This window comes from Tenrec ecaudatus, chromosome X (assembly GCF_050624435.1).
Source record: "Tenrec ecaudatus isolate mTenEca1 chromosome X, mTenEca1.hap1, whole genome shotgun sequence".
NCBI classification, from domain to species: domain Eukaryota; kingdom Metazoa; phylum Chordata; class Mammalia; order Afrosoricida; family Tenrecidae; genus Tenrec; species Tenrec ecaudatus.
The window spans coordinates 1646924-1672284 of NC_134548.1; the positions used below are offsets into that span (position 1 = coordinate 1646924).

A 25361-nucleotide genomic window follows, 5' to 3' on the forward strand; every position below is an offset into this window, starting at 1 on the left:
GTCTCCACGTGGCTCCTCCAGGTCCAGGGCTCTATCAAGCAGAGAGTCTGTGTCCCGCCTCCAGGGAGTTTCCAGAATCCTCAAGAGAAGGCCACGCCCACACAGAGGCCTCATTGACTATGACCTGATTGACAGGCTAGGTCCACCCCTTCGCTCAAGTTGACTGTAGATTCTGTGACTGCGACACTAAATATAAAAGAAAAAGCTTTAAACATTACAGAAAAAAAAAATAGGGGCAACACTAAGTTCCCTGGCATCCAGAATAAATAGAACCGAAACATAATTAAAACGCAGAAACATCAGAAGTTAAACTACGAAGTGACAATGATTACATTATTCATGTTGTACAACCTTCTCACTTGCCTTTTGGAAATAATTCTAATACCAATAATATAAGTCCTTTAAGCAAACACTTTCTCTTTCCCGATCCTTCCAGCCTCTTGGAAGCACGAAAACCTTCGCTTTCTACAAGTTATTTTATTCACATATCCTGCATTGAATTCCCTCAAATCATGTGACGAAACGTCCATCTCTGTGCCTGTGGTTCAAATACTGCCTTTGGCTCATACTGATTACACACTGACATAAAACAAAAATTCTCACAGGTGTGTCAATAATAAATGTAGAAAATCTTGAAGTCTTTAGGGATTTTATTTTTCTTGGATCCTAATCCATATACATCAAGACAATAGAAAATAAAATGTCAAATAAAGAAAGTGTTCTAGGGAGGAGACGAGCCAGTCAGGGTGCAGTGTAGCAACAATGAAACATACAACTTTCCTCTAGTTCCTAAATGCTTCCTCCCCCCACAATCATGATCCCAATTCTACCTTAAAAATCTGACTAGACCAGAGGATGGACACTGGTACAGATAGGAACTGGAAACACAGCGAATCTAGGACAGATGAACCCCTCAGGACCAGTGGTGAGAGTGGCGATACCAGGAGGGTAGAGAGAAGGTGGGGTAGAAAGGGGGAACCAATTACAAGGATCTACATATAACCTCCTCCCTGGGGGATGGACAACAGAAAAGTGGGTAAAGGGAGACGTCAGACAGTGTAAGACATGGCAAAATAATAATTTATAAATTTTCAAGGGTTCATGGGGGAGGGGGGAGGGATGGAGGGAGGGGAAATATGAGGAGCTGATGCCAGGGTCTTAAGTGGAGAGCAAATGTTTTGAGAATGATGAGGGTAACGAATGTACACATGTGCTTCGTACAATTGATATATGTATGGATTGTGATGAGTTGTATGAACCCCAATAAAACGATTTTAAAAATCCCCCCAATAAAAAGAAATTGAAGTGATGATTGAATAACTTCTTAATATGGTTTAAACTTTAATTATAAACTCAAGTATAAACCATATTTAGTTAATGTGGTTTTAAAACATGATTATGTGTTTAAACCATAGTAATTTATGGTCTGTGAATTACACATCAATAAAACTGTAGATAATAAATACTGTAAGTGTAAATAAAATGACGCACACAGTAAGCAAATTAACAGCAAAAAACCGCTTTTTAATGTTCAAATGACATATATATCATTTATAATTAGTGCATTGCAAATGATTCTCTAGATATATTGAGTGACTATCATATTTTCCTTTAAAAACCTTTGTATGATGAATTGGGTAGGGCTTACATTTTAGATCATAATTTTTCTTCTTTTTAAATTTGATATCTTTTATTAACAACAAAATTTATAAGAATGGCAATGAACAACTGTGCATGCCCAAGCTAAAAAAGTAATTTTATTAAAAAAATAATTTTATTGGGGGCTCGTACAACTCTCATCACAATCCACGCATCCAAACATTGTGTCAAGCACATTTGTACATCTGTTGCCATCATCATTCTCAAAATATTTTCTTTCTACTTGAGCCCTTGGTATCAGCTCATTTCCCCCCCTTTGTCCCCCACTCTTCCATCCCCATGAACCCAAGATAATTTATAAATTATTATTTTTTCATGCCTGACACTGATCATCATTTGTGTGTGTGTGTGTGTGTGTTATTGCTTGAAGTGAACTTGTTTGTCACAAGACTCCAGTTCCTTTACAGTTTCACTTTCCTCCTTTTTTCCTTAAGCCACTCAGACACCACTGTTTGGGTTTGAGGGCTAATGAATCTGGAAGGCAGATCATCATTTTTTTGGGTGTGTGTGTGATTTGGGATTAAAAAAAATAATTTTATTGGGGGCTCATGCCACTCTTATCACAACACATCCACACATCAGTTGTGTAAAGCACATTTGAACATTCGTTGCCCTCATCATTCTCAAAACATTTGCTCTCCACTTAAGCCCTTGGCATCAGCTCATTTTTCCTCATTTAGGAACTAGAGGAGAGTTATATGTTCCATTGATGCTACACTGCACCCTGACTGGCTCGTCTCAGATCATCATTTTTGTATGCAACAATTTAAATAAGTTATTAAACCTCCAAATCACTTATTTTAATTTCTTCTCCCTCTTGTAGAATATTATCTTTCCCTTCGCTAACATTTGTCCGCTCTCTCGTCTATTGTATCTCTTTGGTCTCCACTCTTCCTGCTCCCGGCAACAATCAAAGTCGGTTTCTTGTGGTATGAAAAACCTTTATCCTAATTTATTTAATTTAGAGCAGTTGTCACATGCAATATATCCTGTCAAGATGCACTCACTTCCCTCAGCGTGATGGCCTTCAGATCCATCCATGCCACCAAGCGTTTCAGTTTCATCTTTGTTCTTCAGCGATGCGCATTATCTCATGTGGGCATCATTATTTACTTAGTTCTTCTCCCACCGGACGGACATTGAGGTTGTGGCCGCGTCTTGCTCGTGTGAATAGTTCTGTGGTGACCATGTGTGTGCTACTGTCTGTTCCTGCTATGACGTTATGTTGGAAAGAACCCTTTAAAATGGTTACAAACAAAGATGCTACGTTGAGACGAAGATGCACCTCACTCAACCACGGTCTTTGCAGTCACCTCAAAAGCTTGTGGAACCTGGCCAGTGAGTAAGGAAGACAGAAGAACGGGCGCGTTTGAATTATATCCTTGGGAAAGAATGTTAATATAAAGGGAGGGAAGGGGAAGAAATGGGGAGCTGGTGTCAGGGGCTCACTCAAGTGGGAAGAGAATGCTTTGAACATGATGATGGTGGCATATGTGCAAATGTGCTTGACACACTGGATGAATTTAATGGATTGTGATAAGATATGTAAAAGCCCCCAATAAAATTATTTTTATATAAAAAAACGTTAATATAAGGAAGAGATTACATATCCAGGGTGTGGTATAGCAGTGAGGAAACACGTAACTAACCTCTAGTTCTTTAATATTTCTTTGCCTTAAATAAGGTGATCAGATGTCCCGCTTTTGACAGGACAGTCCCGATTTTTAACAATTTCCCCTGTTCCACGGCGTTTTTAAAAAAGTCCCAATTTTTGGAAAGAATGCATGACAAGCTAGGGTATACGGTTTTTGGCTGCCATGTGGCTATTTTGCCAGGATATGAGTTTTATCAATGGTGTCCCGCTTTATCAATATTAAAATCTGGTCACCTTACCTTACTAGCGTGGTCTTTGATTTACCTCATTAATCTTGTTAGACCTGTGTACGTTCATTTATATAATTAAGTTCATTACATGCCTGCAAGCCTAGAAGAGATAACCCTCCAGAAACAGTAAAGGGAGTAATGATTCCATGAGGGTGTGGGAAGGGGAGGGAAGGGGGAGCTGACAGCAATGATGACTGTATCACCCCACTGGAGGGAAACAACAGAATTGTAGGTGAGTGGATACAGGGAGTGGTGTAAGATACGGCAAAATGATAATATTAATAATAATAACAATATATAACATAATAAGAGGGTTGCTTGGGAGTCCAGTGGGGGAGGGAGGGGACAACCAGGAGCTGATATCAAAGAGTTCAAGAAGAAAGAAAATGTTTTGAAACTGATGCTGGCAGCAACTGTTCAATTATGCTGGGTCTCACTGAATTATGGATTGTGATACTCTCTGTAAGAGCTCCCAATAAAATGATCAATAATAATATATATTTTTAATCCTTCCAGGTGCCCTCTTTAATCCTCTCTGCTCGTTGTCCACTGCCCCCGTTGGAGGAGTGAGCCCGTTCTTTGTTAAGTCGATTTGTTTAAATCTTTTTTTTTTTTCTTCTTTTACATTTTATTAGGGACTCCAACAACTCTTACCACAATCCATACATATACATACATCAATTGTACAAAGCACACCCATACACTCCCTGTGCCAATCACTCTCAAGGCATTTGCTCTTCACCTAAGCCCCTTGCATCAGGTCCTCCTTTTTTTCCCCCCCTCCCTCCCTTTTCCCCCCTCCCTCATATGCCCTTGGTAATTTATACCTCGTTATTTTGTCATATCTTGCCCTATTCGGGGTCTCCCTTCCCCCCTTCTCTGCTGTCCCTCTCCCAGGGAAGAGGTCACATGTGGCTCCTTGTAATCAGTTCCCCCTTTCCAACCCACTCACCCTCCACTCTCCCAGCATCGTCCCTCACGCCCTTGGTCCTGGAGGTATCATCCACCCTGGATTCCCTGTATCTCCAACCCTCATATGTACCAGTGTACAGCCTCTGTCCTATCCAGCCCTGCAAGGTTTGTTTAAATCTTAACGGACTAGCTCCGTCTCCAGGCCTTGCAGAGAGCAAGCAGCCTGGGACAGTGCAGTCTGTCCCTTGTTCCCAGGGAGACATATCTGATGTGCATCCAAGAGCCTGAAGCCAAACCCGGGATGGGCACCACCTTAAAGCTCACGAGCATCATCCAGATTTTTTTCAACTTAAAAAAAAAGCAAATATCTTTCTCTGCCCTCCCCACCTCCAAGGGCCTTAATTAACTGCTTAAACGGGCGTTTCCGTTCACGCACGCCTTTCAGAAATCTAGCCAGTTCTCGGTCCCAGAGGTCAGGTCAGCCCGCGCCTGGTCCCTTGAAGATGCTAATTGCAAAACGATCCCAACACGATTTCCCCTTCAGCGCAGAGTCTGCACGGCCGGTGTCCTGCCTCCGTGCTAGAGGTCGCGGCGAGTCGGAACTTGCGCGGGTGCACCAGCTGCGGGACCCGAGGCGGAACCCCTGAGCCGCACGGTCCCAATCAGTGCGCTCTGCGCTTCCGCCCGGAAGCCTTATCCCGACGCACCCAACGCCAGCCAAACCGGAAGCGGCGCTGTGCGTCCGCGAGCGGCCGCCGCGCTCTCTCGGGTGCCGGTCGCCCTGTGTCCGCGGCGGGTCCAGTCTCGGGTGCCGGGTCCCGGGGTCCCGGTCCCGGGTCCGAGGCCTGGAGGAAGGCAAACACCCGTCCCTGCCTGCTTGCTGCACAGTCTGCTCCCGCCCTCTTTCCATTTCAGGTGTCGTGTGGTGCAGCGGGGCTCGTCCAGCCCGGGCCTCTGGAAAGCCAAGTCCAGCTTCCGGGATTGCCATCGCCGTTCGTCAGGAGGATTCCAAGCGCTCTGGCTGGTGTGCGGACCAAGCGTGCCCACCTGCCTCCGGCCTGCCCCGTGCCCCCCTTCTGCTGCCAACCCTGACGTGGCTTCTTGGCCGCGGGGACAACAGTCGCTTCAGACGGCAGAGCCAGGAGATGGTGAGTTCTGTGCAGAACTGGGTCCTTCTAACCCATCGCGGGAGAGGCTGGTGTGACGCCTGGGGCCCCGCTGGGTCCGCTCTCTCCATGAAGAGACAAGGTGGCCGAGCAGGACGAAGCCCCGTACTCCCTGCTCTGCTGTCACTGCGTCCTTCCTCCTATGAGGATGTGCCTTTGAAGGATCCCTGGGGACGTAGCGGTAACTCACTGGGCTGCAAGCCGCAAGGGCAGCCGTTCGAAACCACCAGGCACTCTGAGGGAGGACGAACGAGGCTTTCTGTTCCCATGATGATTGACAGGTTTGTAACCCCCACGGGCAGTTCTATCCTGCTCTGCAGGGTTGCTATGAGTCAGAACCAACTCAATAGCAGTGAGGGTTTTTTTTTTAGTTATCTGCCTTTGGGAGGTTTGGATGCCTGGGATCACCTCAGAGCTGGCACCGTGGGGCCTGAACATTCCCCAGCCGGGGCCTCGGTGCTCTGTGCTGCATGGCAGACCCCCTTACTAACTCTGCGGGTGCAGCAGCTTTGGCTGTGGGACCTGAGATCTGCTCGTCTATGTCCCTCCTCTTTTGACAGTTGGGCCCTAACTGGTTAAATGTTCAATGGTTTCACGCAAACACGAATCCATCCTAAAAACCTTGGGTGTCTGTGTCAGGCTGGGTTGACTAGAGACACAAATCCAGTGACACTCCTGTTTGAGCTTTAGAAACAGTGAAAGAGGTTTAGAAAGAAACGAAAGCGCTTTATATCCAGCAACCAGCTCAGCCCAGTCCAGATCAAGTCCATAAGTCTGATACGAGCCCATCAGCACCTCTTCAGACTCACGCAGCCACATGCAACGAGGCAGGCAGATCGCAGGCTGGTGGATGCAAAATCTTGTGGATCCGATGGTGGTGTCCACACCACAGGGCTCTGGCATGTCCCAGCGTGGCTTGCCAGCAGGAAGTTGAAGGTAGTGAGAGAGGGGGAGGTTCTCAGGGCCCTCCTTATGAGAAGGCCACACCCATAAGGAGGTACCGTTAAGCAGTGACATGTAACAGCTACAATATCTTTTTGACTATCATTTTTAGAAGCAACATATCGTTTGTCGAAATCAACGTTTCACGGCAGGTAGCACCTTTGAAGTTCAAACTCAGTAGAAGCTTTCAAAATAGTTTATGAAGATGTGTTTCTACACTAGCCCTCAATCCAGCTCATCGCTGTTTCCCCAGCTACCTTTAAAATAACCACCTTTGTCGTCTGGGGCCTCTTGCCAGCGTTGATGTAGAAGCAATTGAATAGCACGAAGAAATGATTATTTCCCCCAGTTGATGGTATGAAACTTACATTCTCAGGTTATTGTTGGACGGTTAATCATAGGTTCGGTAGTTCACACCCACCAATGGCTTCTCGGGAAAGATGAAGATGTTAACTCCCATGAATAAAGATTTAGAGCATTGGGAACCCGGGAGAGGGTGGCTGAGAGTCAGAATAGACTCGATGGTGGTTGGCTTGGTTCTCAGTTTCAAATGAAGGAATTCTCCTGGTGGTCGTCCCTTGTCAGGGGAGCCAGCCCCTACCGACTCGTCACAGGCCCGGCAGGCGCAAGTGGACAGCAATAATGTGTAAAGATTACAGTAAAGTCTTACAGAGTGAGAGAGAGAAGAGAGACAGTAAAAGGAAGGAGTCAGACACATTTCACGGCAGCATGCTCACCTCAGTCCTGCATGGTGGTCCACCTGGGGATGTGGAAGAAAGGTGGAAATGGCAGGGGAGAGTGATTTATTTCTAACCAAAGTTTATATATCTTTGGGGGGGGCGTGTAAGCCCCCTGATTACAGGGACAGACATAGGTCACAGGAAGGGGTTGTACTGTGGGTAATAACAGCAATGGGAGGGGGGTGGTCTAGGGATGTACACACAATAGGAAGTGGAGGGATTGGGGGCGCACATGCGACAAGATGGGCGGATCCTAGATGCAGGATGGCAGCCTGACTGTGGATGTCACTGAGCAGGTTTGACCCCTTCTCGTCTCCCCATGGGAACAATCACTGTCCTTATCAGTAGGATGTGAGCCCCACCCACGGTGGACCAGACAGTAGTCTGATGGCTGAATGCCTTCAGAGAGAACATCTCTAAGCATCTGACCTCCCACCAAGTGCTGGCAAACAGACTCTCGGGTTTGGCATATCTTTGGGGAAGACAAAGTTGGGGAGAAGCCTTTTTATATCCCACATTTCCTTTCCTTTAAAAAAAAGTCTAATAACAGTACATAGAGAGCGTAGGTCTAAATTCCTACCAAATGGTGTAAGACCACATAGAGCTTGCGTTAGGTTTATTTCTGTTGTTGTCGGTTTTGACTGTGTCACCGTGAACGGACGCTTTCGTTGTGGCCATGACGTTGAAAAACAAACAAACTTGTTTTAGTAACTATAAGTTATTCCTGTCCAAGTGTTACCAGAGTAGGTATAAAAGGCCTGAAGAAAAGTACGTAAATTAAAAAGCAAACATGCGACTATATAATCGATATGTATATTTGATACCTGATACTTTTCATGTGTCTTAAATACTGTTTGGACCCATCTATGGCCGTAGTGTTTTAAATTATGTACGATCAACCATCTCATCTGCATCATAAGCTTCTCTTCGATCGCTGGAATGCTCATCCGCGTCTCTGGTAATACATGGAGTGAGTTTCCGTAGACACCCTGTGTGTCCCACCCTGATCTCTTTGGCTCCTGCCTTGAGATCGTACCCGTCTGTATTTAGATGCTGTTACTCCCCCGTGGTACAAATGGGCCATGTTCCATCTAGCCGTTGTCCGTGAAACTTACAGGGTTTGTATTGTCCTCCGGTAAGACGGATGGACACGTGGGCTGCATCCGTGGGCTCAGGTGTAGCCATGATGGCGAGGATCACACAAGGACTAGTGCTTCATTCCGGCGTGTATGGGTTGGAGCCTAACAACAGCAGTGTGTTTTTTGCTCTTGTGCGTATTGCCCCTCACCTGCTCACCTGGGCTCTGTGTGCTTGCTCCCACCCAACTCCCCTGTGCGGGGAAATGGCCGGGTGACCGACGGAACCTACGTTCAGATCTAGGGAATACGGATGTGTTTGCCCTTCAACGTTTTCTCCCGCAATGGCGCACGCGGCTTCCGTTGTTCACTGCTCGCCTGGTGTGGAGTTTTGCCGTCATCAGGAGGGGGAAATGCTCTCCCAGTACATTCCGTCGTTACCTTACGCGACTTGCCTCCTGGTGAGCCTTTGCCTATTTTCTCACGGTTAGGTTTAGATGACTTTGGGAAGATGTGCATTCTGACACACCTGGGGAATGTTTCAGCTGGTGTGTAGCTATGTGGTCTCTTCATCCCACTCTGCTCTGGGATAAAGGGTAGCCCTTTGTGACATCGTCGGATTGGTCAGTCTTGTGCCTTAACATTGTTTTCTCTAGTGTGATGTCACAGTTCACTCGCTTTCAACTTATGGAATGATGATTTTACTCTTTCATGCATAAAACTTATCTACCTGGACTTGATTTCTGACGTACGGGACCAAGCAGAATGGATTCATCATTTCAGTTGGGTCCATGTGAAAACTCCCTAAAACGGCTTGCACGGATCATATCCTGAGTTAGGGCAACCTGCCCACCCAATGTGTTTCAAATCGGAATGCACTCTCTGGGGTTGGCAGTGACCAGTTATTTGGAAGTAGACCTCCAGGCCTTTCTTCCTAGGTGCTGACAGGTGGGCTCTACCTTTCTGCTAGCAGCAGAGAGCTCAACCTTTTGTGCCACTCAGAGATTCCATGCCATGATCACTGCCCCACGCATTGATGTGTGTGTGCGCCTTCTGTCGCTGCCTGGCCGTGCTTGCTGTGTCTTCCGTCCACTCTCTATATTGTGAGAGCCTTTTCCAGTATTGTTTTATCCCCACTGGCCTTTTTGTGTGTTCCTAGATTGTGTGAGTCCGGGTAGACTAGAGAAACAAATGCAGGGAGACTGATATGTGTGTAATAGAGGACGTTATATCAAAGAGTAATTGTAGATTAAGAAAGCATCCCAGCCCAGTCCAGATCAAGGCAGTACGTCTGATATCAGCCCATATGTCCAATACCAATCTGTAAATTCCTCTTCAGGTTCATGTAACATGTGCAATGACGCCGAATGCAGGAGGATCACAGGCCAGGGGGTGGAAAGTCTTGTGGATCCAGTGGCGGTGGAAGCATCTCAGCGCTGGTGTGGGTCTCCATGTGGCTCCTCCAGCTCCAGGGCTCTGGCTGTCATCAGCAAAACTCCACATGGCTTGTCAGCAGGAAGACAAAGCAGAGAGTGTGGGTCTGGCCTCTAGGGAACTATTTATCTCCCTTCACCTCCAAATGAGGTCACCAAGCTGTGATCTGATTGACGGGCTAAACTCCACCCCTCACTCTGAATAGTCTCACATTGACAACAGATCATGTAACGACCACAGGGTGTTACTATTTTTTATCTGCTTTTCCTAGGTAAGTGTATTCTTCCGTATGTTGTGCCTTGGGACTTATGGGGGCACTTAAGGTGCAGCGAGCTACGCACTGGGCTGCTTAGATTGATGTCAGCAGTTCAAACCTGCTAGCCACTGCGCAGGTGAAAGATGAGGCCGTCTACTCTGCTTACGAGTTACTGTCTCAGTAACCCACACGGGCAGTTCTTCCGTGTCCTGTAGGGTCACTGTGAGTCAGAGTCAACTCGACGGTGGGAGTGAGCTTGAATGTGGGACATGTGCTTTGTATGTGCCATTTTACAAATGGTACATGTTTCTTTTCACTTCTAAAATGGGGTGTTCCTGACAGACGTAGGAAACCTTATAGTTGATGAATGGGGTGAAGGGTAAAGAAAACAGACCTGCGCCATGGAGGTAGGATGCTGCTGAGGGCCCCTGTGATTTCACGATCACCCACAGTCTGCATTCTGCCCCTTTGGTGTATGTGGTCCTTACATAATCTGTTGTCAATTTGAAATGAGTGAAGGGGTGGAGTTTAGCCTGTCATTCAGGTCACAACTTGATGACCTCATTTGGAGGTGCTAAGGCATTTAAAAGCTCCCTGGAGGCGGTACACATGATCATGCCCTGCGAGATATTCCTGTTGAGAAGAGACATGGAGTTACACTAGAGCCCTGGAGCTGGAGCCATGGAGACCCACGCCAGCACTGAGATGCTTCTACCACCACTGGAGCCACAAGAATTTCCACCCACCAGCTTGTGACCTTCCTGTACTTGGCATTATTGCATGTGTTGCGTGAGTCTGAAGAGAACTTTATAGATTGGTATCAGACGTACAGGCTAATATCGGACTTATGGACTTGATCTGGACGGGGCTGGGATGTTTTCTCAATATTCAGTTGCTCTTGTCTATAAAGCTCTTTCTTAGACACATCTGCGTGTCTATGAATTTGTTTCTCTAGTCCACCCAGGCTAACGCAGTGTAATTAGTATCTTGTGTCATAATAATTTTGTTGCTTTTCCTAACGTTTGCATCCACTACACGCGGTTACTGTCTTCGTGTGAGGGTGCTTGTCGTTAGCTTTGTTGAGGGGCATTCCCTCGTAATGGGCATACACCGGGCCTTAGAAATGCTGATGTGGAGAAGCTATGGATTCTCATGTTTCCTGTCTCAATTAGCTCTTTTCAACTGCTTTTGTTGTTGTTGTTGACATTTTAATAGCTCTATCTACATATTCACATATTGTACAGTTCAGTAGTTTAACATATTAAAGAGTTGTGCAGCCATCAATTTTAGAACACTTTATCCTTTCTTGTAATCATTATTATTAGCTCCCCATTTCTTTTTTCCTTTTTTAAAATCATTTTACTGGGGGCTCGTACATACCTTATCACAAACCATCCATCCATCCATTGTATCAAGCACATTTGTACATTGGTTGCCATCATCATTCTCAAAACGTTTTCTTTCTACTTGAGCCCTTGGTATCAGCTCCTCATTTTCCCCCTTCCTCCCTCACCCTCTTTCCTCATGAACCCTTGATAATTTATAAATTACCATATATACTTGAGTACCAGTCACATTTTTTTCAGCATTTTATGCTGAGAAAGCCCCCCAGATGTTTGTGGTAAAGTTAGGAACCTCGGCTTCTACTCGAGTATATATGGTATTATTATTTTGTCAACGTCTTACACTGTCCGATGTCTCTCTTCACCCACTTTTCTGTTGTCCATCCCCCAGGGAGAGGGTTATATGTAGATCCTTGTGATCGGTTTCCCCTTTCTCCCCCACCCTTCCCTTCCCCTCCTGGTATTGCTACATTCATTATTGGTCATGAGGGGCTTATCTGTCCTGGATTCCCTGTGTTTCCAGCTCTTATCTGTACAGTGTACATGCTCTGGTCTAGCCGGATGTGTAAGGTAGAATTGGGATCATTATAGTGGGGGTGGGTTATGGGAAGCATTAAAGAACTAGAGGAAAGTTATATATTTCATTGGTGCTATATGCACCCAGACTGGCTCGTCTCCTCCCCGAGGCCCTTCTGTAAGGGGATGTCCAGTTGCCTACAGGTGGGCTTTGGGTCTCCTCTCCACACACCATCTCATTCACAATGATGGGATTTTTTGTTCTTTGATGCCTGATACCTGATCCCGTCCACATCTCGTGATCACAGAGGCTGTTGTGCTTCTTCCATGTGGGCTTTGTTGCTTCTGAGCTAGATGGCCGCTTATTTATCTTCAAGTCTTTAAGACCCCAGACACTATATTTTTTGATAGCCAGGCACCATCAACTTTCTTTATCATATTTGCTTATGCACCCGCTTTGTTTTCAGTGATCGTGTTGGGAAGGGGAGCATCATGGAATGGCAGTTTAATAGAACAAGGTGTTCTTCCATTGACGGAGCACTTGAGCTCTATTGTCCATCCGCTACCTTAATACTAAACCTATAAATATATGCACATAGATCTTTTCCACCATCATCATATATCAATATTTTTACATGTACATGCCTGTATTTAGACGTCTATAAATGCCCTTTGCCTCCTAGTTTTTTCCTCTGTTTCCTTTTACTTTCCTCTTGTCCTACTGTCATGTTCAGCCTTCATTTGGGTTTCAGTAATTCCTCTCAATTACATTGCCCTTGATCGAGCCATACCAGGTCTCCTACACCCTCCTTGCCTTCGATTTGGATCACTTGTTCCCTTGTCTCTGGATTTGTTAACACTCACTTCCTTTTCCCCGCCTTCCCCTCTCTCATGTCCCCCCAGAATGGTCTGTCCTGTTGTTTTTGCCTCCAGATTGTGTAGCCCGTCTATCTTATCTAGATAGACCTGCAGAGATAATAATTTGCACAGAAAACAAGACAATGCAAAACAAAGCAACAAAAGGAAATAAAACAACAACCCAAAAAAACTAACGCCAAGAAAGAAAAGCCTGTAAATAGTTCAAGGTCTGTTTGTGGGCCTTTAGGACTGTTTTCCTGTTGAGTCTGATGGGGTCCCATGCCCTGGCCCCAAAGTCTAATTTTGGTGTTCCCTGGGGAATTTGTTGCTCTGTTCCCCTTGCTGTTGCACACTCTTAGTGTTATGCCCCAGTGTGGTGGGGTCAGATCAGGTGCAATCCCCTCACTGTGTCTCTAGTGCTGTACCCCGTAGCGCTATGGGTCAGTGAGGGACGTCGTGTGTCGTGGGGCTGGTCCTTTGGGCCTCTCTGTGCATTGGGTGCTCTGAGCGGGAATATCGTCCTCAGGGCTTGGTGGGCCAGGATGTGCTCCACTCTCTCTCCCTCCCCCTTCATTTGCTCCCTTGTGCTTTGATCAGACATGCCCCTCTCACTGAGCTGCAGTGTCATTATTGTCCTCTGGAGTGAATTCTTCTGTGGGAAGGGGGAGATATCCACGTAGTTGGGATTGGGGCCAGTCCCTCAGACTGCCTTTCAACTTCTGTTATCTTTGCCTATCTCTCTGAAAGGGGCAGAGAGGATGTCAGGGCAGCGGAGTTTTAATTTATTTTTAAAGACACCATGGACGTCATTCTTTAGCAGTACACTTTATTTAGAGTACCACAAGTGCATGGCTTTAGCAAACAGAAATTATTTTTTCACACCTCAGGATGCTAACAGTCATAATTCAGGGTGCCAGCTCTCAAGGTCCTTGTCATAAATCTTTTTCCTGGGCTTAGCAGTCCTTTCAAGGCAGGGGCCCTAATTTCTAAGCACCTGCTTCACTCTCAGCTCATATTTCTTTGTGGGGACAAGATCTCTCTGAATCTTTGCTCGTGCCCTTAATGTTTTATGTTACAAAGGAGATTGGCTGAAGGTACAGCCTAATCTTGTAGATTGTACCCTGCTGCCGTAACTGCCTCTGATTCTCCCTCTTTAACATCAGAGAGATGAGGATTTAAGGCTTAGGGATAATTACATAAAATGGAAGCGCCCAGGCCAAGCCAAATTGACACACATTTTGAGGAGACACAATTAAATCTATAATAGTGACTGACATGTAAAAAAATTATAATTCTTCATTTCTGCTAGTAGAGCCTCCCTTCTCTTGATATTCTAGAGTTGAAGAAAATCTGACCCCTGGGGGCCATGGGTTGGCAGCTTGTGTGCACAGTCCCATGGTTCTCCCATGGCAGAGGGCCTGGGGGTTGGAGCCAAAGGAAAAACTGGCATTCTTTCTTGTCCTCCCCGTGTGGTTAACCTTGCCTTCACCCTCTGCTTTGTGTTTTGTTAAATGATCCGGTGCATCGTGCTGAAGGAGGTGTGCACTGTTCACAAGTAATCACAGTGATCGCTGGAAGGCAAATGTCTCTCTCATTTCTGCTTATGTTCTACATCTCTTTGTCCCTAAGGAGAGAAGAATAAGACTGCTATCGCTTACAAGCGGTGGAGAGATTATTAGAGTGTGTCCAAAGTCTGTTAAGTGGTGGAGAGATGGTTTCAATGTGTTGGAAGTCTAGTAAGAGGTGGAGAGGTTGTTACAATGTGTCAGAAGTCTGTTAAGTGGTGGAGAGGTTGTTACAATGTGTCAGAAGTCTGTTAAGTGGTGGAGAGGTTGTTACAATGTGTTGGAAGTCTAGTAAGAGGTGGAGAGGTTGTTACAATGTGTCAGAAGTCTCAAGTGGTGGAGAGATTGTTACTATGTGTTGGAAGTCTAGTAAGTGGTGGAGAGATTGTTACAATGTGTCAGAAGTCTGTTAAGCGGTGGAGAGATTGTTACAATGTGTCTGGTCTGTGAGACAGGGCATATTCCTTGAGAAAGTGTATGTCCTCATGGACAGGATGGGGCTGGTGGCGGTACCCCAGACTAGACCCCCTAGAACACAGACCTTATGTCAAACGCCCACAACTTCTCAGGTTTCCAGGACCACCCTCCTCACCCTTTGTACTTTTACATAGCAGCCTCCTTGCTGATTCAGAACGTGTGGACTGTTTCAGGACTCCGTGGATGTTGAGGACGTGGCCGTGGTGTTCAGCCGGGAGGAGTGGGCTCTGCTGGATCTGGCTCAGCGGAAACTCTACAGGGACGTGATGATGGAGACCTTGAAAAATGTGGCCTCCGTCGGTAAGAATCGCATGTGTTATAAAGCCACGTTCTGTTGTGATGTTTATAGAGCGAATTCATTTTCCACACAGCAGCTCACTGACTTTGAGTCTTGTCCTTGGGCTGAGAGGTGGAACTCCTATCCCTGAATTTCCCACGAAAATAGAGTTCTTTGTATTAAAGCGAACTTTCATAACTCACAGTGAAAAGCTCACTGGCTCTGTGTTGTTGTAAATGCATACACGGTGGCTTCGGAAGTCACCTTGGTGCCCTGAGAATTTTTTGGACCCTGTAGGGAGTTTCAGTGTTGATCACAAATTTGACCATTTATTTTGCTGACATAAACTCAGACCTCTTCATCTATGGAGCCCCATAAAAGCAAAGTATTAACCCAGCGTCCAGGGAAATGTGTATGGTTTTCTACTGTTTTCCTCAGTTTGTGTTACTTCTCTCTGAGCACCATGTCTGCTGTGTCGCTTGTTTTCCCAGAGAAGCACGGTAAACATCAGGCACACAGGAGATGGAGCTCATCCAGGGCCACTGTGTACAGCAGCACCTGGAAAGCTAGACTTTTTTTTTCCCCACAAGACCAGCATTTCGTGCAGGGGGTTACATTTGAATCAGTCAGTTAGCAAAAAGTCTCTTCTTGAGTTGAGGACGCAATTTCACAGGTGCCTGAGCTTCCTTCCCTGGTTTTATGAACCTCTCACCTCTGTGTTTCACAAGCCCTCCTTTTTTCTTTCAATACATGTGTATTGTCCCCGTATCCTTTTTATTTTTTTGCATATAATTTACATAATGTACAATGCAGTAGTTCTTTCGTATTAAAAAGAAGTTACATGATTAATTTTACACCATGATCAGTTTTAGAATATTTTCTTATGTCTTTTACTTGTTACCTCATGTCCCCCCAATTCCCCGTAAGAAACTATTGACCCAGTTCCTTTCTGTATAGATTCACTTTTCCAGGATTTCATAGGCAGAAAGAACATACAAAACAGAATAACCCCCCCAAAAAAAACAACTGTACAATAAAAAGTAAAACAAAAATCTCAATAGAAAAGAAAGCATAAAATATTAAAAACTGGAACAGATTTGGCTCAACAGGGAGTCCCAAAGATAAGGCATTGAACTTTAACCCACCTGCATCTGCATTAGTCCATTTTCCAGTGCATTCTGTGTGATAACACGGCTTTTCATAGTCCTGGTCTGTGGCCAGAGGGGGTTTACTGGACGCTTCAACCACAGCTATCAAGTATTTTTAAACTTAATTCTATTAAGCGTGCCTATCTTTGTCACCGTCGATCTCAATCCTCAATTATTATTTTCTAAACGTTTACTTTCTATTTGAGCCCTTGGTGTTGGCTCTCCTTTTTCCCTCTTCCACCCTCACGACCCCTGGATAAATTATAAATTATTATTGTTTTCATATCTTACACTGGCTGCTGTCTCCCTTCCTCACGGTTTCTGTTGATAGTCCCTCTGGTGTGTGTGTGTGTGTGTGGTTTGATCATTGCGATCAGTTCCCCCTTCCTCCCCTCTTCTCCCTACCCTTCTGGTATCTCTACTCCCATTCCTGTTCCTGAGGGATTATCTGCCCTGGATTCTGTGTGTCCTGAGCTCTTATCTGTACCTAGTAAATGGTTTCTGACCAACGCCGCGAAGCAGGGACACGGCAAAAGATATCAGAGTGCTTCTTGGTTCACTGAAGCCTCTTTGTCTTTATAACGCCGATGTTTGTGTTTCACCTTATGAACCTCAACTTGAACTTCTGGGTCAGACTCTGGAAACCCCACTGATGGAGACGAATTATCCAGTGAGCATATCATGGTGCAGTTCATGAAGAACAACACCTTGTCCCCCGTGGTACGAGACATCTCTGAAGCACATGGCGATAAAGATCCCCATCGAACCCAGGAGACACATTGGAGGTGAGTCTTGAGATGTCCTGACTATAAAACACATGTGTGTATGTTGATTTACATGTGTGTGTGCCAGGACCTCAAACCTATTGTCATGGTAAACTAAGAAAGGATGGGAGGCACAGAACAGCCAGATCTGTTACCTGAGTGATTTTATATTGGAAACAGTTACCTGCTCCACTCAAAGACATCCAACTCACTGGGCCACTTTGTTTCTGTTTACTTACTTACTTCTTTGTATTTATTTATCATTACATTTTTAATCCATTGTGAATGAGTATTGCTCTTCACAGTCTTGCTAATCATCCAGTCTCCTGCATCAGGATACTGAAAGTTTTAGGATCCACATGGGAAGTTGAACTCTTGGCCGGACTTTGAAGTGACGCTCATTCACTGTAGTGGAATACTGATTTTTTTTTCTGACTGGTCCCATCTTGGCAATTGCTAGACTTGTACAAACTGTTTCAAAGCCTTCATATAACTGACATATGAGAGAATTTCAAGACATTTGTGGAAAAATTTCATGATATCTTTATTCCATTTTCCCATGAACTTTTTCTTTTTTAAAAGATCATTTTATTGGGGGCTTTTTACAGTTCTTATAACAATGTTTACATCAATTGTATCCAGCATATTTATTGGTAGGTTGTCATCATTATTTTCTAAACATTTACTTTCTATTTGAGCCCTTGGTGTTGGCTTTCCTTTTTCCCTCTTCCACCCTCACGACCCCTGGATAAATTGTAAATTATTATTGTTTTCATATCTTACACTGGCTGCTGTCTCCCTTCCCCATGGTTCCTGTTGATAGTCCCTCTGGTGTGTGTGTGTGTGTGTGTTGATCATTGCGATCGGTTCCCCCTTCCTCCCCTCTTCTCCCTACTCTTCTGGTATCTCTACTCCCATTCCTGTTCCTGAGGGATTATCTGCCCTGGATTCTGTGTGTCCTGAGCTCTTATCTGTACCGGTGTACATGCTCCGGTCTAGTCCACAGTGAAAGGCAGGACTACAGTCATGATAATGGGGGATGAGGAATATTGTGTTTCATTGGTGCAGTACTGTATCTTGATACACTCATCCCTTTGTGTGACCCTTCTGTGAGGGGCTGTCCTATTTTCTACAGATGGGTTTTGGGTCTCTGCTCCAACCCCCATTCTCAACAATATGTTTTGTTTGTTTGTTTTTGGTCTTTGGATGTCTGTTGCCCAATGTCATCAATACCTCATGATCACACAGGCTGGTGTGCTTCTTCTATATGGACTTGTTGCTTCTCTGCTAGATGGTGCTTGTTAATTTTAAGCCTTTAAGACCCCAGAAGCTATATCTTTTGTACCTGGACACCATCAGCTTTCTTCACCATATTTGCTTGTGCACCCATTTTGTCTTCAGTGATCTTGTTGGGACGGTAAGCATCATAGAATGCCAGGTTGTTAGAACAAAGTGTCATATAAATATGTGTTTATAAGCCAAAACTTCTATTTTCATGAATTAATATATTTGCATAAGTGCACATCTATGTTCATACCTCTTTCCATAGCTTTGCTTCCTAGATCTTTCTCTTTTCCTTTTAGACTCCTCCTGTCCCACCATGTGTGCCCTTCTTCTGCCGCTTAGCAATTCCTCTCAGACTGCTGTTGCTCCAACACCACCGGGATCTCTACATCCTCCTCATTGTTGCTTTTAATTCCCTAGTTGTTCCCCTGTCTATGGCATTGTTCGCTCACCGCTCCTTTCCCCGCCTCCCCTTCCCTCCAAGTCCCTCTGGAACTGTCAGCCCTGTTGCTTTGTCCTTTGCTTGCTTCCCATGCCTATCTTACACAGACAGACAAACCAACAATAATGGACAAAAACCAAAAAGGAAATAAAAAGAGAAGAAAATGGGTGCATAAGCAAATGTGGTGAAGAAAGCTGATGGTGCCCGGCTATCAAAAGATATAGTGTCTGGGGTTTTAAAGGCTTGAAGATAAACAAGTACCTATCTAGCTGAGAAGCAACAAGCCTACATGGAAGAAGCACACCAGCCTCTGTGATCATACAGTGGCATTGGGATCAGGTATCAGACATCACAGAACAAAAAGATCATATCACTGTGAATGAGGGGAAGTGCGGAGTGGAGATCCAAAGCCTATCTGTAGGCAATGGACATCCCTTACAGGAGGGTCTCAGGGAGGAGCCAAGCCAGTTAGGGTGCAGTCTAGCACCATTGCAACATACAAGTTTCCTCTAGTTCTTTAATGCTTATCTCCCCCCCCCCCCCACTATCATGACCCCAATTCTCCTTTACAAATCCGGCTAGACCAGAGCATGTACACTGGTACAGATAAGAGCTGGAAACACAGGGAATCCAGGACAGATAAGCCCCTCAGGACCAATAATGAGAGTAGCAATACCAGGAGGGTTAGGGAAAGGTTTGGAGAGAAAGGGGAACCGCTCACAATGATCTAGATATAACCACCTACCTGGGAGATGAACAACAGAAAAGTGAGTGAAAGGAGACATTGGTCAGCGTAAGACATGAAAAATAATAATTTATAAATTATCAAGGGTTTATGAGGGGAGGGAGAATGAGGGTGGGAGGGGGGAAAGGAGCTGATACCAAGGACTCAAGTAGAAAGCAAATGTTTTGAGAATGATGATGGCAACAAATATACAAATGTGCTTGACACAAGTGATGTATGTATGGATTGTGATAAGAGCTGTACGAGCCCCCAATAAAATGATTTTTAAAAAAAGAGAAGGAAAAAAAACCTAGCAAAAAATACCCCCAAAGCGATATGACAAAATAACGAGGTATAAATTACAAAGGGCACATGAGGGAGTGGGGAGCGGGGAGGGAAGGGAAAAAAAAAGAGGACCTGATGCAAAGGGCTTAAGTGGAGAGCAAATGCTTTGAGAATGATTGGGACAGGGAATGTATGGATGAGCTTTATACAATTGATGTATGTATATGTATGGATTGTGGTAAGAGTTGTGTGAGCCCCTAATAAAATGTAAAAAAAAGAAAAGAGGAGAAAAAAAGAAAATGATTAGGGCAAAGAATGTACAGATGAGCTTTATACAATTGATGTATGTATATGTATGGACTGTGATAAGAGTTGTATAAGCCCCTAATAAATTGTTTAAAAAAAATACCCCCAAAGCATACATAAATCTAGGTCACAACACTGACCTATTGGTCCTGGGGGATTCTGGGAACTGCTCCTCCTAGTCTGAAGTCTATTTTTAGGACTCCTTGGGGGCTTTGTGGCTTTGCTTTGCCCTCATTGCTGATCTGTTAGATTCTCTTCTTGTTTCACCCCACTGGGGGGAGGGGTTTAGACCGGACTCACTCCCTGCCATGTGTCCCCAGTATTATCCTCTGTCACGGTATGCTTCAGCGAGTGGACATGGTGTCTCGAGCTGTTGTCGACCCTCCAGTCCCCCCTGTGTCTTAGCAGCTCCATTCCGGACTGCCATTCCCAGGTCTTGCTGTGTCAATATGGGGATCTAGGCTCTCGCTGTCTTTCCTTCTTGGTTTATTCCCATGTGGCCATGGCATGCGGCCCCTCTCCCCAATCTGTAGGTTTAGTGTTGTCTTCTGTAGCACATGCTCCCAGGGAGGGGGGCAGCTTGGCTCTGATGGGGGCTGGCCCTGGAGCCTACTCCATTCATGCGTTGCTCCGTGTAGTTACGTTGCCCTTAAGGTTTGTTGTGCCATGGTGGGGTCTGCAGGCACATTCCCAATTCTTTGGAGACATAACTAATACTCCCCCCCTGGGTGGGTTAGTGCCCTGCTCCCCCCAATGCCATCATCTCCCTCTTTATTCCGCCCTGCTTTTTCTTCCTCCCCCTTCTCTTTTCCCCTTCTTTTTGTTGGAATAACATGTACAACCTTGGGTGTGGTCTGTCCCCTCCCCGACTGCCCGTTCCTCAACCCATGTAGTGTGAGATAGTGGCATTTCTTCTTTACTTTATTGGGCTGATTGTACTACCTCAGGGGACTCGGGTTGTACTTGTCGTTTTGTGACTGGCTAGCTTCGCTTAACATAATTTCCTCCAACTCTTCCCATGAGAGGACTCGCTTCCTGTGATCATCAGTGCTTTTTAGCCATGCGTAGTACTCCATTGTGTGTATGTGCCAGAGTTTTCTAATCCACTCGTCTATTGGTGGGAATTGAGGTTGTTTCCAATTCTTTGCTATTGTGAATTGCACCACAATGAGCTTTGGAGCACGGATGACTGGTTGTGGTCTATTTCTTACCTTTTCTGGGTATATGCTCAGTAGAGGGATACCTGAGTCCTAAGGTAGCTTAATTTACATTCGCCTTAAATATTGCCATGTCACTTTCCACAGAGGCTGTAAATATCTACATGACCCCCAGCAGTGGAGGACAGTTTCTATCTCAACAGATCCCTCCAACATTTGTTGCTCTGTGATTTTCTGATTTAGGCTAGCCTCAAGCGTGTTAAGCAGTAGCTCATGCTTGTTTTAATCTGCATTTTTCTGATGACTAATGATCGGGGGCATTTTCTCATGTTTATTGGCCATTGGGGTCTCCTCCCCAGTGAAACTTCTGTTGAGGTCTTTTTCCCACTTCCTCACAGTGCTGTTTTCTTTCTGCAGACCAGGAGGGCGTTGTAGATTTTAGTAATAAGCCCTTCGTATGTTGTGTCATTGCTAAAAATCCTCTCCCAGTCAGTGGGCTCCCTGGTTACGCTCTTGGTGAAGTCTTTTTACACACACAGGAGTTTTATTCTTCCTCTAACTTATTTGTCGACTTCAGGTTCACCTGTGTGTCTGCCCTTCCCTATTGCAGTTAGCCTATTGTTCCCGGAGCCAAGGTTCGTAAGTTTGTTCCAATTCCTTCCTTGATGCTCTGTGAACTTTTGGAAGAGCTCTCACTGGTACTAGTCTGTCCATACATTGCTGTTTAGGGGTTTTCACGAGTCAGGGGAAAGCCCATGAAGATTCATTGTGTTTTGTGATGGCCATGTGTAAACATGTTTATTTTCCAACAGCATGCTGCCTGTCTTTAATAGGAATCATGCGATAGAGAACATGTGTGAAGTGAATGAAGGCGGCCACTGTGGGAAAACCTTCAGTGAGATTCCAAGCCTTACAGTTCTACAAAGAAATCCTCTAGAAGTCAATCTGTTTGAATGCTGTGAGTACGGAAACATCTTCATGGATCACGCGCTAGAGAACCAGCAGATTGGACCTCACGCTGGATGCAGTATCTGCCAGTGTAATGAATGCGGAGAAGCCTGGAATTGCTCCTCTCAACCCACCACTCCAGTGAGAACCGTGAATGGGAAACAGGCTCACAGGTGTGAGGGATGTGGGCAGGACTTCCTGTGTGTCTCGGCCCTTCGTCATCCTGCGACCACTCTCACTGGTGAGAAATCCTGTGCGTGTAACAAGTGTGGGAAAGAATTCTGTAATTTCTCACCGGTATGGACCCATGGGAGAGGTTATAAGTACGGATGTCAGGACTATTGTAAATCCCCGAATCGTCCCCCATCCTTCCTTTCACATAAAAAAATCCGTAACAGAGATAAGCCTTACGAATGTAAGATATGTGAGAAAACCTTCAGCTGTTTGTCGTCCCTCACGACACACAGAAGAATTCACAGTGGAGAGAGGCCCTATGAATGTAAGGAATGTGAAAAGGCTTTTAGTGAGGCCTCATCCCTCAATCAACATAAAAGAACTCACAGTGGAGAGAAACCGTACCAGTGTAAGGAATGTGGGAAGGCCTTTAACCGGTCCTTCTCCCTCAAAACACATATGCGGACTCACAGTGGAGAAAAACCGTACGAATGTAAAGCGTGTGGGAAAGCCTTCAGTCACGCCTCAGCCCTCACGAAACACGCGAGAACGCATACTGGAGAGAAACCTTACGAATGTAAGGAGTGTGGGAAAACTTTCCGCTGTTCCTCATTCCTAATTAACCATCTAAGAATTCACAGTGGGGAGATGCCATATGAATGTAAGGAATGTGGGAAAGTTTTTAGGCAAGCGTCAGACCTCATTACGCATAGAAGAATCCACAGTGGGGAGAGGCCTTACGAATGTAAGGAATGTGAAAAGAGCTTTAGGTGCTCCTCCCACCTCACGAGGCACATGCAGATTCACAGTGGAGAGAGGCCCCATGAATGTAAGGAATGTGGGAAAACCTTTAGTCGGTCCTTCTCCCTCACCACGCACATGCGAACTCACAGCGGGGAGAAACCCTATGAATGTGAAGAGTGTGGGAAAGTCTTTCGGCAAGCCTCAGATGTCACTAAACACAAAAGAATTCATAGCGGCGAGAGGCCCTTTAAGTGTAAAGAATGTGGGAAAACATTTCGATGTTCCTCCCACCTCATTAGACACAGGCAAACTCACAGAAGGCAGAAATCTTATGAATGTAAGGAGTGTGGGAAAGCTTTCAGCAGTTCCTTCTCCCTCACACACATATGCGAACTCACAATAGAGAAAAGCCTTATGAATGTCAGTGGTGTGGGAAAATCTTTAGTGATAACTCAGTCTTCGGTCGACATTTAAGATCTCGCACTGGAGAGACACCCTATGAGTGTAAGAAATGTGCTCAATCTTTCTGCTGTTCCTCATTCCGAAACCAACCAGAAAAATCATTCATAGTGGGGAAGGCTTAATGAATGTGAGGAATGTGACAGAGCCTGTAAGTGCTCCTCAGGTCATCCTGAACATACAAAAACACAGAGTGGTGAGGTTGCCAATAGTGGAAGAATTCTTAGTGGACAGATGTCAGAAATGGAACATTCCATCCTTAATGCTATAATTCCACACAGCGAGTTTTCCAAAGTCTGCCATCAAATAACAGCATTTCTCAGTGAGTAAGAAACCAAGACTAACTCAAAAGAGGAGTTTTTATATCCACCTTGCCCTGTTGGCGTAATGATAATGCATTGGGCTGGTAACCATAGGATCATCAGTTTGAAACCACAAGCTGCACCTTGAGAGAAAGACGAGGCTGTCCACTCCTATAAAGAGCTACAGTCGGTGGGAGAGTGAGGGGGCTAAAAACAAAAAACAAACAAACTACAGTCTGGGAATCCCAGAGGGGCAGTTCTACTCTGTCCTATGGGATCACTATGAGTCACAATCAACCCAATGACAATGAGTTTGGAGTGGGTCTTTGCCCTTTTGGAAGAAATGACAGTTTCGTTGTAAAGGCAGGTTTTCCTCTTCAGAGTTTATTCATTTCTCATTCCAAGTTACACTTTACATTTCTTAATTTCATGGCTAATGCAAAGAAAACTACAGGGAGCAGGCTTGGGGAAATGTGTTTCTGTGGATGTCATTTGCGTGCAATTAAATGCGATCATCTTTTAGTGGCTCTCAGAGTTTTGTTTCCACCTTGTGACACATTACCTTCCATTCAATCCCATTGTATTTTACCGTTTTCATTTGCAAACACTTTCACAGGTCAGTACTTTGGCAATGTGCAACTTATCTTGTTTTTCGTCAAACGTAGGCCAACTAATTCAGCTTTCTCTCGTGATTACTCACTATGATTGTGCTTTTTGAAAAATGGGGTTTTTTCCCCTCCCTGTTCTGATCATTCCTTCTGGATTCATTGATTTGAAATTTGCAAGGCTTAGGTTTTCCCACCACCCCTCAACTTGTTACCCCTTTATTTATATATTGAAATGTTTATAACCATCCCAGATGACAAATGTGCCCCATTCTTAAATCTCTTGGTTGAATTTATATGTCAGTCAGAAAAGTTATGTGTGGTTCTTAACCTGATGTCAGTTAGTCACATGATTGTCTTAGTAGACAGAAGGAGCCCTGGAAGTGCTGTGGGTTAAACTACAAACCCTGAGGTTGCTGATTCAAACCCACCAGCCACTCTGCAGAAGATACACGAAGCCACCTGCTTTTACAGAGCAAGGTTTCAGGAATCCCGAGGACCAAAAGTTCATCCTGTGTGTTCACTGTGATTTGGAATTGAAGTGATGACCGTGGGTAATGTGTGTAGTGTACCCTTCGGATGCATTAAAAGTAAGACTTCCAGAGAGACTAAATCATCTCTAACGTGGTACTACAACAACAGTGATCATGTTTTTGGTGCATATCGCAAAGTGTTCATCCGTGTTGTCACACATGTAGTCTTTCTCACCGCTCGTCCCCCACTCCACCACCCACTCACCTGGTCCTACAGTGTCAAGGCGTATGAGACTGTTGAACTCCTGCTATGGGGCGACCACGTGAGGGGGAGAACAAATATGGGGGCATAAACCCTGCACTGCGTATCTCCCTGAGTGATGTTACTGGCTCTCTGTCTGCAGCCTGCTCCTTACAGTGAAAGCAAGCAGTTGGGAGGTG

The 25361-nt window shown here is 45.2% G+C and overlaps 2 protein-coding genes across 2 annotated transcripts; both read left to right on the plus strand.

Annotated features, from left to right (window-relative positions):
- The first annotated feature begins 2738 nt into the window (after nucleotides 1-2738).
- LOC142434744 (uncharacterized) lies at nucleotides 2739-16883 on the plus strand. The gene is made up of 4 exons (XM_075539365.1): nucleotides 2739-2754; nucleotides 5122-5603; nucleotides 15002-15128; nucleotides 16861-16883. The coding sequence occupies exons 1-4, from the start codon at nucleotides 2739-2741 to the stop codon at nucleotides 16872-16874; spliced, it is 639 nt and encodes a 212-aa protein (XP_075395480.1). The 3' UTR covers nucleotides 16875-16883.
- Nucleotides 15136-23820, plus strand: LOC142434970 (uncharacterized). Its single transcript, XM_075539552.1, is given in 3 exon segments — nucleotides 15136-17038; nucleotides 22028-23460; nucleotides 23463-23820. Coding segments are annotated over 3 exon segments (1740 nt in total). The 5' UTR covers nucleotides 15136-16934; the 3' UTR covers nucleotides 23666-23820.
- The last annotated feature ends 1541 nt before the right edge of the window (nucleotides 23821-25361 follow it).